At 34.1% G+C, this 19,126-nt stretch overlaps 1 protein-coding gene across 7 annotated transcripts in view; it reads right to left on the bottom strand.

Moving 5' to 3' along the window:
* LOC128229627 (uncharacterized) overlaps window positions 1–19,126 on the bottom strand; it is a 112,182-nt gene that overhangs the window by 6,886 nt on the left and 86,170 nt on the right. For all 7 annotated transcript variants that reach the window (XM_052941386.1, XM_052941390.1, XM_052941387.1 and 4 more), the window contains one exon: window positions 9,711–9,832. In XM_052941386.1, the coding sequence (XP_052797346.1) occupies window positions 9,711–9,832 (122 nt within the window). The remainder of the gene's footprint in view (window positions 1–9,710; window positions 9,833–19,126) is intronic.

Genomic DNA, 19,126 nt, shown 5'->3' with positions numbered 1-19,126 from the left:
TATTCCTTCATTTTCATATAAAATATACTGACGATGGATCGAAATCTGAATACTCGATCACCATTGCCGCACCGAAATACATAAATCATGCCCCAAACCCTATGGATACTTCCATATCATAACTTCACACATTTTGATGCCGAAAGCATGTCGCCAGGAGACCGTTATTATTTAATACAAGCATATGAACATATAACTGTGAAAAGTTAATGATAAAATTTCATTGTGAGAAATGTAAATCGGTAATAAAAATATGAATAAACCCCTACCATAACCGCCCAACATCGAAAAATTTGAAATGTATTGATATTATGATTCAACAGTTTCGCTGGACAGACAAGATGCACCAATTAAACATCCTTGATTTTTTTGAACTTAAATCTGACTAATGCCATAATATGCTCTGCCATATTTAAGTATTGCTTGTTTAGAAAATGTGATTTTGGTAAAAACAACCTTTTCATTAATTAACTGTTTATTGGGTCATTCCTCTTACATTTTAATATTTGGTATACGACAGCCTGAAAATATATGAGCGATTTCCACAACGAAATAAGTGATCTGTGCCGCAGTTTTACCAATGATGAACTCCTTTAGAACTTGTTTTAAGAGGGAGTCTCTATAATGGACTGCATATTATTGTTCTTAGATAACTTGTCCTAGAACAAGTTTTATTAGGCTGAAAAGTGGAGGAAACAAATGAATAAGCACAATTATGTTTTAAGAATACTAGTCAAGTGATATGTCAAAGAAAATAATAGAAGTGTACAAAGCATACACAAGAAAATAACTGTTTCAACACATCCAGATGCCCAATATTTAATTGTAGGGTTAGCGTTACAGACATTTTTAAAGATAATTGTATTTGTACAAGTTAACTGAAGACAGAACTTAGATTTGTTTGATAAGCTTATTTTGCCTATTTTTTATTCTAGTAGTGAAGCCTTGGGTTTCGTGAAAGGCAAACACCATAGAGTGTGTACACATGCAAATAATTGTTGTGTGATAAAAGAAGTACGATGTCATCAATTGCAAGCTAAAAAGTATAAATATCCAGACAATTAGATACCACAATAATGTCAAGAATTGGATGAATTTATTACGTAAATGTGATCAGAAGTTCAATTAGAAAAGTAAGTTGAGTTATTTAATTTTAACAAAGATGGAGGTGTTCGTTATTGCGTTGCGTCCATTTCACTAGGGTGTTATGATATATGGCTTTTTCAATTTGTAGGAAATGATAAATTGTTTCTTGTTGGTGTTAAGCAGAGACAAAATGATAATTTTATCCAAAATTTGAACAAAAATACTCTATCAGAGCATTGTTTTATAACAATATCACATGTTTAAGACCTTTACTTTTCTAATCATTCACTTTTAAAAGTTAAGTTTATCGACGCTACGAGTAACTGCACATATATTAAGAATTGAAAGTAGGAAATGAGCGAAGTCCATTCCTACACTATTTGATTTGGAAATGTTACATATGTAAGGTCTTAGAATACGGATATCAAATTGTTCTAGAATGTTATCTTTTTATGATATAAGATGTTAATAAATTATATACCTCATTTGAATAGACATGGACCAAATTTGCAAAAAAAAAATATTCAAATATTTGCATCTGATAACGATTATCATTTAAGAAAACTTAATAGGTATGTTTACATAAGCGGGTGTTCAGTTTTAAGTAGTAAGCTGTCTATGCTTATTCAATATGTAGGCCTTTTGTAAGTTAATGTTGTAATGTACATATATGGAATCATCTAAAAACACTAAATTGTATATTTTTATCCACATTTGCCATGGCCGACTGCATACTTTAAAATAAATCTTGCATCTTGGATATTATCCTGCCGCCTATCTACAAATTAGCACACATCTTTATTGATATAGTCCATTAACATAATAACAAATAACAATTTTTAATAATCACATAAACGTATCTAATAGCTTTAGGAAAACGACCAGTTTCCTTTGGGATTGCAAAAGATGGATAGCAGCCCATCCCATCTCCAGCAGACATCAAGCGGTAATTTAAAAGATGTTATATCGTCCTATTTGCAAAACATGAATAAATATACTGCAGAGATTTACTTAATTCCATGTGTCTCTTCTATGGATTTCTTGCTAAGTTGGGAACATTCTTCAACAGCCGAGGTTAGATATTTTATCAAGGGGTGGAAAATTGCTGAATTCGCATAAATAAATGAATTGTAGTTTCTAAGGTTGTAAAGTTTCTATGAATAACTCGTCTATCCTGCGTTGTATACGAAACTTACCTTATGAACTGCCCACACGATCCTCATACCTATATTAACAAAGCGATGGACATTAGCACACATAAATAGGAACACGGCCAAAACCGGACAAATATAAGTTCACGTGAAGCGTAATGTGGAGGGATCCGGCGTGCTTTTCCGAGCATGAATGTGCCAATTTATGCTTTAAGTAGTGCATGCCGATGTATTCTATGTGTATATCTTCAAAGTATGCGACAAAACGGACTTGCCTTTGGCGTTTACCCAGTGCAATTAAACCGGGTTTATATTTACACTTTTTGCTACTGCGCTTGTTTCTGTAGTTTTTCGCATAAATATTGCTTTGAAAATTTCAGAGGGGGTAGGCCCCCCTATCTAAGGCTGCTTTATAATTTAATTTACCTTCTAAGTCGTACATAATTATATTGTAAATTAATCAAAAACATGTCAAGAAACAGTAGTTTTGTCGAATAGTTACTGAGATCTCAGGCACACAGCAACCTGTAAACTAGGTGATGATAGAAATGCAAAAACTGGGAATGTACTTGAAATTCAGTAAGGAAATAGTGGGTCTGTTATGATCATTACATTTAATTAAACCTAAGAACATAGATCAGAACTCCCTAAGATACCGCAAATATTTACAGATAATCATCCCTAGACAGCTCTGATAATGTGCACCACAGAGGAAAGAAAAATGCAAAGATGGAAAAAGATGATAAACAATGTGGCTGAATCATTTTTAACGATAACAGAACGACGGATTCTATTAAATCAAATGTTGACTGCCTTTGATCGATGAAGACCTTGTGATTTATACGGAAAACAACGTTTAATCACATTTGCACTAAACGCTCAGACACCGTAATAGGAATACCTAACCCTGGATCAATCTCTAAAGGCTGCTGGCGTCTTCATAACAACCAAATGCAAAAGAAAAATATTTCATCAAATTCAAGATGTAAAGATTTTGCTGCATTTTGCTATGATTGAAAGAAGAAATGCAAGAGAGCTGGAATATTTTTGTGTGAGATTTATTGAGAAAGTTTAAACAGGTTTGAGAATTCTTATGGGGTGGACGTTTTTAATAGTATTGACACCAAATACTATATTTGTCGTATAACCCCACCCTACAAGTTTTGAGGCTCAGGTTAAAACTGACGTAACTCCTTTTCACGTCACTTCATCTTGTTTGTCATAAAAACTGGTTTTGCTCACAGTCTATATTCATGTAAGAAAGATGGATGGATGATTACTTTCTTGAATATTTAGCGAAGAAAAAACCCCACGCTCACTCTCTTAATCAACTAAATGAATGTGGGTATACCGGGACAATATATCTACCAAAGACGAATCGATGCATACAGTATAATTTACATGTCGCCAATGGGATAATTGCTCTTCCTTGTCACTTGAAGGTTGTCATTCAGAGGTTGCTTACCAGAGAAGGTCAAAATCATCCCTTTAATTATACAGCCATATAATATTACTTACTGACGGAATGTAATACTTCTATTGGTGAATTGAAAGTCTGAAGGACAGTTAGCGTTATTTTAATTGTGGAAGATAGCATAACAAATGGAAAAAACACCATCGCCTGATGTCATTGTCAAACCAAAGCATTCCCCTCTCAGGTCCCAGTAACTTTTATTTTAACAAATGCATGCATATGATGAGTATATATAGAAGTATACAGTCGAAACTCGATGGCTCGATATGCTAGGAACCGGCCAAAATACTTCGAGCCTCGAGAATATCGAGCCTAGCGGGATTGCTTACAGAATGTCATTTTTTTATTGGTTACAAAAAGTCTTGTTTACCTCGTTTGTTATTGGCTCTCCGCAAGAGAAGAGTATTTATTGGACATAGTTACACATCGTACAGTTCGTAACATGACTTATTCGATACTTAGAAAATATCATTTGATTTTTTTTATTTATTATAAAAATACATTATGCGAAAACAAGAAACAAGCAATTTTAAACAGTGAGTAACACAAACATAGCTTATAAATTATATCAAAATGAATTGAAATTTATACAAGGATAACAATTAGATACAGAACTAAAAGTAATGGCATGTTTATTCAAACTGTTAAACCATTAAAATTTGATAATAATTATAACAAAATCAAGCGATTTTTATCAATTAGCGCCTTGTGCTTAATGAAGCCAAGCAAACAAATCAAGGTGTGAGATTCTTACTTGAACCCGCGAAAGTGACATCGACCCAAGCAAACAAAACAAAGTGTACAATTCGTACTTGGGACCGCGAAAATGACATCGAGCGTGGAGAAATATCGACCCTCCAGATATCGAGCCATCCGATCGAATTTTATATGAATATAAAGTAAAACAAAATCGGTCTTTTTAATCTGGTTCGAGCCAACGAGGATATCGAGCCATGAGACATCTAGCCAACGGGTTTCGACTGTATATTATAGATAACACAGGGACAGGCAGTGAAAATCTTTCTGGGATCTTGTTTAATGAAAGCGGCACAAGATCAAATATTCCAAAAACCAGAGGTATGATAAAAATGATAAAGGTGGCGATGCATGAACTTATCAAGAGTTTATTAACGACTTGTGTTATAAATATTACGAAATAAGCAAGCGTCTTGATAATTCTCCTTCCAAAAACAAGAGAACAGATAACTAAAGTATTTATAAAAAAATATTGATTCAAGCTCAAATAATTTACTCAATGAAAACATTGAAGAAATTGAAAATTTATATATATTGAACGATATTTGTTTTATCTAATTAATTGTGATCTTTAGAAAAAACAACTTTAAGATCAACTTGACTCTAAACGTACATTTAAAAAATGTACATGGCCCACCTCGTACTATCAAGAATGAGTTTGATAATCGTTTGATGTTTCAGAATGTTCGATGTTTTTCTTTCAAATAATTGATGAAATTAGCTACGCAGCATTTCATTATGCTTAATTGGAATACGTACACGATTTGTTGCAGTAAGACAAATAACATTCTTATTACTGTTATAATGATTCAGGCATTGTACAATTTCACAATGGTAAGGTAAAAGAGCAGTATTGAAATCTAGAGTACTGTTTGATATTATACCTGTTGAGATATATCTGCTCGATGAGTACGTTAATTTATTTTAACATAGTTTAATATAAGTTTCTTCTGCCTCTGACTAAGTCTACGATTTTATTTTGCTCTATTGAAAAAAGTTTTTGATTAATTTGATGCTGAAATCTCGTAAACCGGCTTTACCATACTTCTTATTTTTTTACGGAAGTTTCAAGGCCGCAATCTCAACAAGTTTTTGCTAATATATTTCAATAATTATGTAATCAGAGTCTAATGTCTTGAGGCGTTGTGTCATATTGAGAGTCTTAAACAAGCTTTAAGTTAATGTTGTGCGCCATTAACAAAGGTCCTAGTAAATGTTGAGAGCCTTTAAACAAGCTCCTATTTAACGCTGTGTGGCGTTAAACAAGCTCATAGTAAATGTTGAGATCCTTTAAACAAGCTTTAAGTTAATGTTGTGCGCCATTAACAAAGGTCCTAGTAAATGCTGAGAGCCTTTAATCAAGCTCCTATTTAACGCTGTGTGGCGTTAAACAAGCTCATAGTAAATGTTGAGATCCTTTAAACAAGCTTTAAGTTAATGTTGGGCGCCATAAACAAAGCTCCAAGTTAATGTTGAATGCCTTTAAACAAGCTCCTAGGTAACGTTGTGTGGCTTTAAACAAGCTCATAGTAATTGTTGAGAGCCTTTAAACTAGATTTCAGTTGAGGTTGTGAGATTTTAAACAACCTTAGTGTTAATGTTTTCTCGCTTCAAACAAGCTCATAGTTAATGTTTTGCTGCCTTATACCAGTTCCTAGTTGATGTTGAGATCCTTTAAAAAAGCTCCTAATTAATGTGTGACTTTACATAGGCTCTTAGTTAATGTTGTATGGCTTTAAATATGCTCCAAGTTGAGGCTGTACGTTTAGTGTTAATTAATTTTAATTTGGATGAAGACTGGTATATTGCAGTATCGTACATACCCCCGGAGAGTTCTCCTATTCATGCTATGTATAACGTTGATATATTTGAGAAAATTGAGGAAGAGTTAGTATATTATTTCGAGAGGGGCAGAACTATTTGGATAGGAGACTTAAATGGAAGAACAGGGCAAAAAAATGACTTTATAGAGAACGAGCGAATTTTATATATTGATTTAAATGATGTATTGAATGATGTGCCCCCTAAGAGACAATCGGCGGACCATACCAGCAATCGATTTGGGGGATCTAGTTATTGATATTTGTAAATCTTTTAATCTGTGTATAATGAACGGTAGATCTGGCATGGCCTCAGATCAAGGTCAGTTTACTTGCTTCACGCATAATGGGGAAAGTTTAATTGACTATGTAATCACAAAATACAGCAACTTTGCGTATTTTACAGACTTTACAGTAGATAATTACAATGAATTCTCGAACCATGCCCCAGTTAAAAGTTGAATATGGGACACCTTGTAATAAGACGCAGTCTGAAAAAATGCAGTACAAATGGTCAGCGGAGGCAGTTTTAGGTCCAATATATACCAAGGCATTGAAACACTATCTAGAAAATATGGATATATGTGACAATGTTGATGATGCTACTTCGACGTTGACAGACTATATTATTGATAAAGCTGATAAACATTACAAACGCAAGGTTAACCCTAAATCCAGCGCATTTGTTGATAGCAACTATTCTGAACATAAAGCTTGGTTTAATTTCGAGTGTAGAAATAAGTTAGTAGCATATAAAGATGCAATAGAGAGGCATAGTTGTAATAGAACTGTTGAAAACTTTGAAATTATGAAAAAATGCAAAAAGGAGTATAAATACTGTGTGAGAAAGGTAAAGAATAAATACAAGTTAGAACAATGTCGACAAATGAATGATTTACGACGAACTAAACCTAGAAAGTTTTCGAAGAAGTTGAAGAAAAGGAAACAACCCGTTGATGAAAGTATTAACTTACAGGATTTTGTAAAACACTTCGAGTCACTGGCAAAAGTCCCCGAAAATGAACATGATGATGAGGTAGACGAGTTTATAAATGATTTTGATGAACATACAAACAATAGACAGACCATGTATGAGAGGCTAAATGTGTTAATATCAGATGAAGAGATTTTAGCTGCAGTAAAACGACTAAAAAGGAACAAAGCTTATGGTATTGATAATATTTTAAATGAATATATCATTGAATGTGCGGACATTTTATTGAGACCTTTAAATATTATATTTAACAGGATCCTTAACGATGGTGTGTTCCCCACAAAATGGTCGTCCAGAATTATAGTTCCAATCTTAAAGAAGCAACCAGCCTCAAATGTGAACAATTACAGGGGTATAACGCTGATAAGCTGCCTGGGAAAACTGTTCACGAGCATTGTAAATGAACGTTTGAAGAAATGGTCGCTTAAGTATGATCAATTGACGGATGCGCAATTTGGGTTCAAAGCAGGCCATAGTACGACGGACGCTATTTTCATTTTACATAGTATTGTAAAGATGTAATTGAATGAGAACAAAAGAGTGTATGCTGCATTTATTGATTCCTCTAAGTGTTATGATTTAATCAATCGCCAGGCATTGTGGTTTAAGTTAATTAAAGAAGGCATTCATGGTAAATTATTGAAAATTGTTCGGGCAATGTACAGTAATGTGAAATCGTGCGTGAAGCATATGAATACGCTGTCGGACTACTTTAATAGTGATGTGGGCCTATTCCAAGGGGAGATTACATCTCCGATATTATTTTCCCTCTTCGTCAATGATCTGGAACACCACATGCAAGAAAACATAAATAACGGGTTAACACTTGACCAATTATCTATATTCCTGATCATGTTTGCAGACGATTGTGCATTGCTTAGTGACAGCGCTCAAGGATTACAATTACACCTCAATCAGCTCGACAGTTATTGTATGAAGTGGAAATTGACAGTGAATTTAGAAAAGACTAAAATTATGATATTTAGGAAAGGTGGGCAACTGACTGGCCGTGAAATATTCACGTTTAAAGGGAGCCAAATCGAAGTGGTAGAAAACTTTAATTATCTAGGTTTTGTAATGACCTCAAAGGGCACATATAGAAAGGGTATTGAAAACTTGGCCAGTAAAGGACTTAAATCTGTATATTTAAATAATATTATAAAAGATATGTGTATACCGTTAAAGATGACTTTTGATTTGTTTGATACTTATGTAACTTCAGTACTTAGCTATTGCTGTGAACTGTGGGGATTCTCTAGTGCTGACAATATTAAGAGACTGCATACAAAATTTTTAAGGCAAAAGTTGGGTGTTTAAATGGCAACCAGTAATAATGGACTGTATGGTGAAACTGGAAGGTTACCATTGATAATCAGCAGAAAGATACGCATTATTAAATATTGGTTTAAGCTTATAAGTTGCTATGATAACAATTGTATTTTGTATGCTATATATGTTAATATGTTACGAAAATGTGATAATAACGAAAGTAATTGGCTTTCAAATATAAAAGAAATGTTTCGGCAAACTGGTTTTTAATGATGTGTTGTTATTTAGGGACTCGGTAATAAATGGTAAATGCTTTATTGCTCAATTTAGATTAAGGCTTAAAGACATTTATACTACCCAATGGTGGGAAACAGTGAACACGTCAAGCGGATTTTCGTTATATCGTGAAATAAAGACTGTCTTTGAAATAAGTGATTATTTAGCAGTGTTAGACAACTTTAAGCACAGACAAGCTATTTCAAAAAATGAGATTGAGCTCACATAAGCTAAATATTGAAAGGGGCAGATACACACGAATACCTAGACAAGATAGAAAATGTGAACTATGTAACAGGAACGATATTGGAGATGAATATCATTTTATGATTGTAGGTGATGTATATAGTGACTTAAGGAGAGACTATATCCCTCCGTTTTATACCAACAGGCCTAGCATGTTCAAATTTGTTAAATTACTAAATGTAAAGAGTAAACAGCTCCTGCATAAAATAGCTGTATATATTATTAAAGCCTCTAAATTAAGAGATACTATTATTAATATTGTGCAATAGAATATTGTATCATTTCCTTCTCTCGTGTAATACTATGAGATGAAATGCATGTTTTGGTAATGGTGTTGTATGCCATTCTTTGTGTATGTGTACATTTGTGATCTATTAATATGTAAATGATGATAAGCTGTATATGCTTAATTCTTAATAAAATTATTTATGTTATGTTTTGTTAATATTTTGTGGCTTTTAACACGCTCCTAGTTAATGCTGGTAGCTCCTAAAAAATGCTGTGTGAATAAAAATAAATCCCCATTGGGTTCGTACATGTTATACCTTTTGTTTATAGATATAACGCTCAAAAACTATCAATGATTTCACAGACATGATGAATGGTAAAAGCAACGATCATGTGCAGTACATCCATACCGTTTGATTTTTTCCTGAGGCGGGTCACTGAAGTCTCGTTGTAATTCCCTTTCTAGCTCGTCCTCGATCTTCTCAACGTATCCATGGGTCTTAGCAAGTACCAAGGTCTCCGCCACCAGCGTCTGAAAACAGCGTGAGAGATAGTTAGTTATTAAATTTAGATACAAACAATACAGATGTATAAAGTGGCCAAGGAAAACAAAAGTATTTCTGGCATTGTAAAACCGGGTCTTCTCTGCGTTTGCATCCTTCTTGGTAAGCGGTAAAGTATCTAGCATTTGAAACGTAGCCTAAGGTAGATAGCTAGACCAGAGGGACAGTCAGTACAGCATTTTAATCAACGTAATAACGATGTTAGCTTGTGACGATTTTGTGACTCCTACATCGTGCATTTTATCAATGTTCCTTCTTAAAGTTTGTTTGTTTGATACAACAACAAATAAAGTAACATAAATGGGATAAAAACTACCTTTTGATGACCGATGAAGTAATCGACAGCCAGCTAGGAGATGAAATCATTCGACTAATCTTTTATTATTTATAATATAGTTGACCTCTTTCCCGGAGGGATAAATCATATTTTGTTGTAAATAGTAGGCTTTCGTAGTTATTTCAATGACGAACTTGTCAGAATTATCCCCTAGCAACGTGTTTGATTCGAATATGCGTGGTTCGGCAGTACCATCGACGTATATACTCATGTTGTCTTGATGCGGACTCTACAAAGCAGTCCAATTGGAATCGGCTTTTATGATTTATTATCTTAATAATTATTTAACCTCGATTTAAATCAAAACCTAAGTCTACAATCATACATATGTTGTAATGAATCGGCCCAATTTACAAATACCGACCAAATCGTCTTAATTATATGGTAGTCTAAACAAGTTCTAAAATTTTGAGGTTGAGAACTCAAATACTGGTGTAACGACCGTTCCAAAGCGGTAACCCCAACAAGTATTAATAAAGATAATTTGATGCATGTGTGGTCTGTCTCTGTTATTTCTGCGTTGTTTGTCTCTATTTTAGTGTATGCAGTTGTGGTTGGTTAAATATGATATACTTTAAAACTTTACATTCTACTGGGCTTGTCCCTGATGGTGAAATGAACAGTAAGCTACGAAGGTAGATTTGTAATGGTAATTACTAGTCGATGATAAGAGAAATACTCCTTTGCAAAGAGTATGTCTTTTTTAAAATGTATGTGATCCCTTCTGGCTACTTAAATTCCAAGTTTATTTCGTATATGAGCAAGTGGACAACAGTATTGCATCAAAATATTAAATGCAAAATACCGTGTATTTTGAGGAGTGGTATGCCCTTGTATATAATTACGGTACTGACATATTTTGCTTCCAATGGCATTGTTAGAATCATCTCCGCCCCAAAAATGCTTTCGAGAATATGTAATGGGAAAAAGCTACAATGACCTAAATCTAGTAGATATGAACGACTTAAACAAACTTTTTCTACAGATGACATTACAATGCTGTTTGCAAGTGCAAATACGAGTATACCTTCGTTTTTCATACAACTTATGGCGTATTTTTCTCTACTGTTCATACACCAATGGCACGCATTAAAACACTAGTCAATTCTAAAGTACCAACACAAAAAGCCCAATGCTATATAAATCATAGAAATATTGAAATTGTCAATGAAATTCAATCACTGAAACAATCAATGGTTATGAAAAATACGGCATTTTAATATTTGCAAACGAATTCTACGGATTTGATTCTTTGAGAAACCGGTTTGCATTGGCAAATATCTTTTCTCAATGACGTGCTGCGAAATGAGTACACTATTTTATTTGAGATTCTAGCATTAATTTAATTCATCTGTTCGAACAAACAACAAAGTATAGCCTTACATTTGTTAAAAACGGATTCATTACTTAAAAGATGCTGTGTTAGAATCAACACAAATGATTTTGGTTGTTTTGGTTTTGATTGTTGTTTATCTATGATGATTATGTAGCTGCTCCCCCCTAAAAAGGCTGATTGGGTTACCCCCTACAGGATGATTCAGTGACACAATACACGATGATTCTGTAACACAATACATAACGATTCTGTGACATCGTACATGACGATTCTATGACCCAATACATGATGATTCTGTGACCCAATACATGATGATTCTGTGACCCAATACATGATGATTCTGTGACCCCATACATGATGATTCTGTGACCCAATACATGATGATTCTGTGACCTCTTACATGATGATTCTGTGACCCAATACATGATGATTCTGTGACCCAATACATGATGATTCTGTGACCCAATACATGATGATTCTGTGACCCCTCATATGATGATTCTGTGACCTTATACATGATGATTCTCTGACCTCTTACATGATGATTCTGTGACCCAATACATGATGATTCTGTGACCTCTTACATGATGATTCTGTGATCCAATACATAACGATTCTGTGACATCGTACATGACGATTCTATGACCCAATACATGATGATTCTGTGATCCAATACATGATGTTTCTGTGTCCCAATACATGATGATTCTGTGACCCCTTACATGATGATTCTGTGATCCAATACATGATGATTCTGTGACCCCATACATGATGATTCTGTGACCCATTACATGATGATTATGTGACCCAATACATGATAATTCTGTGACACCCTACAGGATGATCTTGTGATCCAATACATGATGATACTGTGACGCCTACACATGTATTCATGGACGCCCTACATGATGATTCCGTAACACAAAACATGAAAAGACTGTGACCCCCTACACGATGATTCTGTGACACCCTACATGATGATTCTGTGACCAACGCAAGATGTTTCTGTGACCCATACAGCAAGTTATGGGGTTAGTAGGTGACCCGATATAGGATATACAGGGCAAAGGGAACCATATCGGGTGAGAGAGAAGCTCGAACCCGGATATGGTTTCCTGCGCACCGTATATCACGTCGACAACCTGTTTATATATTCAAATGTCTCATATCTACATCGGAATCGAAATATAGACGCCATTATGGTACGATATAAAATTAGTGACCCAATATGGAAAAATATTGGGTCGCCAGGTGTCCAGTCCTGGACCAATGGCGTTGCGTCATTCATGTTTGAGGCGTGATTTATGATAATTCTGTAACCCCCCTACATTGTAAATTTGTTTAGTGTGACTTCGTTATGTAAGTTATGATGTAGTCAAAAAGAAGAAAAAAACATTTGTTAAACGAGGATGTTATTGAGCATTGGCTTGGCGATGAGTTCATTCACACAATCTTTCACAATTTATTATAAAGATAGTTGCCGTCTCTTCCGTGAAAATGTAATATGTTCTTGTTATTGTCAGGCTTTAGACGATGTTACATTTACGAACCTATCAGAATTACCCTCACGCAACGTGTTTGATGGGAATATGCGTGTTTCGGCAGTACCATCGACTTTTAAGCTTACTTGTCTTACATTGTCTTACTTGTTGATGATGCTACAACCCGGTCTATTGTAATCGACATTTAGGCTCCCTTATCATAAAGGTTATTACACCTCGATTTAGACTGGAAAACATATCAATTATCCCATGATTCATTCATACAATTCGTCTGGCCTTTATTTACGGATGCCGAACAAAACCCGTCGTATATATGTGCTTGTCCGAACACGTACAGATGGTTAAGGCAACAATTGACTAGGTAGGTGGGTTCTTAATCATGGTTGGTTATATCTAGTAATAACGGAAACAGACATTTGAAGGCTTTCAATGAATATGAATTCAATTCCAATTTTACTTCGTGTTCGAGCAAGTGCGAAACAACAGTACTGCATTAGATAATTTAATGCAGAATACCGGCTCTAGACTTAGTACAATGGGAACTACAGGGACCAACCAACCAGCACCCATCTACCATTCACCTAGTTTAAAGGTCAATGCTCACACAACGTCACAACATCATCGTTACAAATACATGTGGGTTATCGCTTCGGAACGGCTAGTGAAATAAGGAGGTTTCTTGGTTTTTCAACGTGTTGAAGAGCACTCGCGATTCCCAACACTTATACTCGATATAATCACTGTATCATATCTGTAGTTATTATACTTAATAGACCTTAACGCAACCTGTTCAACTAGATTATACAAAAACATCTGGGATGCATTGTTACACTAACTGACAAGAAATGTTGCATTTAAATAAACAGTACACGTCCATATTGAAGGGAAGCGCCAATTCACTCATTATGCTTTATGACATTCTAACATGCAATTCATTTCGTATTTTGTATTTCATAATTGCATTTTTTCATGTTTGCCAGCTGTGTTATTGATTCAAATTCTGTTATAAAATTGTTGTACTTGATGACGTACATCGAGCTCACAATGAAAATGGGAACATTAGATTTATCTTTCAGTTCTAATGCTTCATGAAATTTTAGGGAATCGTAAAAAAATTCTCAATCGAAAAACTGAAACGTGTGCAAAAATAAAATGAACGTTTTAAAAAAGTAATAGTTCAAATGATTTTTATATTTATAGAGATACGAAATACAATAAGATTTTAAAATAACCAAAACTAACATTAAATTCATTTAAGCGAAAAAAAAAGAAATTAGATTTTCATAAAGCATAATGAGTAAACTGGCGGATATTATCTTCCATAGTTACAGGCGTGTAATCTATTGAACTGACACGATCAAATTGTGCATTAAAACAACTGAGAGATATGGTGTACCTAACCCAGCGTCATTTCTAACAGTGATTGTTCTATGACCAATAGTTGCAGATTTCATCTTGTTTTATTCATAGGATTGTCGTGACAGACGGCCTCCATTTATTCTTATCTATGAGCTTGACTGATCATTTTCAATGGCGGGACATGGAAACAATTGGCTGGTACGATGGAAATTGTGTCACTTGTGGTGATTAGAACTTTCGACTCGAGGTGATTGAATGACGCTAATGCACGGAAAATAGGTACAAGGATTTTATTTTGTATAGATAACCAATCCTTAAACATTCACGTGTATTATTATTGTTGTCCTCTGTATCCTTTGTTGATTGATTTGTTTCGCTGACACACACGGCATTTCATCCTTTTGACATTAAACAAGAACAAGAATGTGGTGAGGGTTTAGGCTGCTGGCCTTTCATAGCCTTATATGCTGTTTTCTTTGCAATCGGCGGATTCTTTTAATGAAAATAACTGCAATAAGGTATTTGCAACAAATTATATGTCTATGTCTAAATATTTCCAACACAAGTAAAATGACAATAAGCCTAGCTATAAAATCCGTCAGCATTTATCAAATGCTAGTGTACGCGGTGTTTCCATGAAGTAAGTATTTGGTTCCGAATATAATGAACTATAAATAAATACAAGTACCTAAAATAAGGAAAAATCGGAACTTTCTTTACGAGTATCGTACTGGTAATTGAAAGTAGTATTTGGTTCCGAATATAATCAGGTTTGATTTATCCAAATGAAGTAAGTATTTGGTTCCGAATATAATCAGGTTTGATTTATCCAAATGAAGTAAGTATTTGGTTCCGAATATAATCAGGTTTGATTTATCCAAATGTAGAAAGTATTTGGTTCCGTATATAATGCAGTTTGGCTAACCCAACTGTAGTATGTGTTTGGTTTCGAATATAATGTGGTTTGGTTTACCCAACTGTAGTATTTGGGTTTGGACATGATGCAGTTTGATTTTACTCAACTGTAGTAAGTAGTTGGTTCCGAACATAATGCAGTTTGATTTTACTCAACTGTAGTAAGAAGTTGGTTCCGAACATAATGCAGTTTGATTTTACTCAACTGTAGTAAGAAGTTGGTTCCGAACATAATGCAGTTTGATTTTACTCAACTGTAGTAAGAAGTTGGTTCCGAACATAATGCAGTTTGATTTTACTCAACTGTAGTAAGAAGTTGGTTCCGAACATAATGCAGTTTGATTTTGCTCAACTGTAGTAAGAAGTTGGTTCCGAACATAATGCAGTTTGATTTTACTCAACTGTAGTAAGAAGTTGGTTCCGAACATAATGTAATTTGATTTTACTCAACTGTAGTAAGAAGTTGGTTCCGAACATAATGCAGTTTGATTTTACTCAACTGTAGTAAGAAGTTGGTTCCGAACATAATGCAGTTTGATTTTACTCAACTGTAGTAAGAAGTTGGTTCCGAACATTATGCAGTTTGATTTTACTCAACTGTAGTAAGTATTTGTTTCCGAACATTATGCAATTTGATTTTACTTAACTGTAGTAAGTAGTTGGTTCCGAACATTATGTAATTTGATTTTACTTAACTGTAGTAAGTAGTTGGTTCCGAACATTATGTAATTTGATTTTACTTAACTGTAGTAAGTAGTTGGTTCCGAACATTATGTAATTTGATTTTACTTAACTGTAGTAAGTAGTTGGTTCCGAACATAATGTAATTTGATTTTACTCAACTGTAGTAAGAAGTTGGTTCCGAACATAATGTAATTTGATTTTACTCAACTGTAGTAAGAAGTTGGTTCCGAACATTATGTAATTTGATTTTACTCAACTGTAGTAAGAAGTTGGTTCCGAACATTATGCAGTTTGATTTTACTCAACTGTAGTAAGTATTTGTTTCCGAACATTATGTAATTTGATTTTACTTAACTGTAGTAAGTAGTTGGTTCCGAACATTATGTAATTTGATTTTACTTAACTGTAGTAAGTAGTTGGTTCCGAACATTATGTAATTTGATTTTACTTAACTGTAGTAAGTAGTTGGTTCCGAACATTATGTAATTTGATTTTACTTAACTGTAGTAAGTAGTTGGTTCCGAACATAATGTAATTTGATTTTACTCAACTGTAGTAAGAAGTTGGTTCCGAACATAATGTAATTTGATTTTACTCAACTGTAGTAAGAAGTTGGTTCCAAACATTATGCAGTTTGATTTTACTCAACTGTAGTAAGAAGTTGGTTCCGAACATAATGTAATTTGATTTTACTCAACTGTAGTAAGTAGTTGGTTCCGAACATAATGCAGTTTGATTTTACTCAACTGTAGTAAGAAGTTGGTTCCGAACATTATGTAATTTGATTTTACTCAACTGTAGTAAGAAGTTGGTTCCGAACATAATGTAATTTGATTTTACTCAACTGTAGTAAGAAGTTGGTTCCGAACATAATGTAATTTGATTTTACTCAACTGTAGTAAGAAGTTGGTTCCGAACATTATGCAGTTTGATTTTACTCAACTGTAGTAAGAAGTTGGTTCCGAACATAATGCAGTTTGATTTTACTCAACTGTAGTAAGTATTTCTAGAAAAAATGTATGCTAACGTTTGTTTTAATACGTAAACAATATTAAATAAAATGAAAATAACATTGAGTGTTATGTTCGCGCGGGTGTTCATTTGTAGAATGCGGGTAGCGTCCAAAGCAACCCTTTATAAACCTGTTTGTAGACATCAGCTGACAGTAACCATAAATCAACCTTAGCTTAAATGTTTCTGTAGTTTTCATATAAAAGATTAATGAATTTGTGAAATAAATATCCCAATAAATGAACTTCATACAAGTATTTGAAATCTTCTGCCAAGTCTGTAGAATAATCGAAGACATATTAATAATGATTTGCTATCGTGTGCATGCAGTATTATTCTGGTAGTTTCTGCAATTCATAGGCATTGCAAACGTACGGCAATCTTAAATCATTCAGAGAACAATGGATGCAGTGCAACTTTATGAAGCTGTTTTATGCTTGTAAAGTATGTGGAATTGACATAACTTGAGATAACTTGTGAGAGGTTGGATTGGTAAAACAGTCGACATAGCTTGTTATCACCCACTTGAGATTTCATGGTCTTAAAATTGTCTATAAAATCAATGAAGGTATACAACCCATAGGCATTCTTGATGAATTCATTTCTAAAAATAATTTCATAGAGCGATCTTAATCAAGGAAACATGTACACGGTCTTGTGTCTTGGTACAAAGGTATTTCACAGCAACGAAACATGTTTTAGGCTTCTTCTTTTCAGATATTTTTAAAACAAGTATTTTCTTTCATACCGGCCCAGTGAAGACGGACATTTCATTTACATAGCTGTCAATACAAAAAGTGAATTGCGCCTCGCGGTAGCGAGGTGTCTTTATGAGACGGTCTTTCCGGGTTGTATATGTGCGGCTTAGTAATGAATTAATTTTCGTCCAATTAATCGTACATCGTTTTTGTTAGAGTTTAATGGTGAGATGTTTTGAAACACAACAAGAACATTATTTAAAAAAGAAAGATGTTTTCGTAGTGCCTTAGCACGTTTGAAGATGTCACACAAACAAGTTGTCCAGCATGTTCAACACCTATGTTCTATTGCTGCGAATTGATGTTCATGAAGTATACAGCATTTCGGGTGTCTGGTGTTCCTTATAACGGAACGATATGGTTAACTCCATGGCAGTTACTCCCCGCTTGAAAATTTGTTTTAAAGCTTTAATATTTGCTGATTCTTTATAGTTGTCAACATGCGATGATAGACGTGATGCAAATTAAATTTAAAAATAGTTAAAGCCAAGACTTGATTCGATCATAAAGAGATGAATGTATTCTTGAAGCGTATTATTTCGTTTACAGCTAGTTTCCCTTTTAAGTGTAAATATTAGTGGAATGTAGCCCTGAATAAATCACGGAATATAATATAGAATGTCAGGTATTTGCGTCAGGGGCTTATAATATATAATGTCAGGTATTTGTGTCAGGGGTTTATCATATAGAATGTCAGGTATTTGTGTAAGGGATTTATAATATAGAATGTCAGGTATTTGTGTCAAGCGTTTATCATATAGAATGTCAGGTATTTGTGTAAGGGATTTATAATATAGAATGTCAGGTATTTGAGACAGGGGTGTATAACACCGAATGTCAGGTATTTGTGTCAAGCGTTTATCATATAGAATGTCAGGAATATGTGTAAGGGGTTTATATATAGAATGTCAGGTATTTGTGTCAGGGTTTTATAATATAGACTGTCAGGTATTTGTGTCAGGGGTTTATCATATAGAATGTCAGGTATTTGTGTCAGGGGTTTATCATATAGAATGTCAGGTATTTGTGTAAGGGGTTAATCATATAGAATGCCAGGTATTTGTGTAAGGGGATTATAATATAGAATGTCAGGTATTTGTGTCAGGGGTTAATCATATAGAATGTCAGGTATTTGAGACAGGGGTGTATAATATATAATGTCAGGTATTTGTGTCAGGGGTTTATCATATAGAATGTCAGGAATATGTGTAAGGGGTTTATCATATAGAATGTCAGGTATTTGTGTAAGGAGTTCATCATATAGAATGTCAGGAATATGTTGAAGAGGTTTATCATATAGAATTTCAGATATTTGTGTAAGGGGTTTATCATATAGAATGGCAGGTTAGTGTTTTAGAGGT

Source organism: Mya arenaria, chromosome 4, assembly GCF_026914265.1.
Source record: "Mya arenaria isolate MELC-2E11 chromosome 4, ASM2691426v1".
Lineage (NCBI taxonomy): Eukaryota > Metazoa > Mollusca > Bivalvia > Myida > Myidae > Mya > Mya arenaria.
The sequence above is the reverse complement of the archived record's forward strand: the minus strand, read 5'-3'. Positions and strand labels throughout refer to the sequence as shown.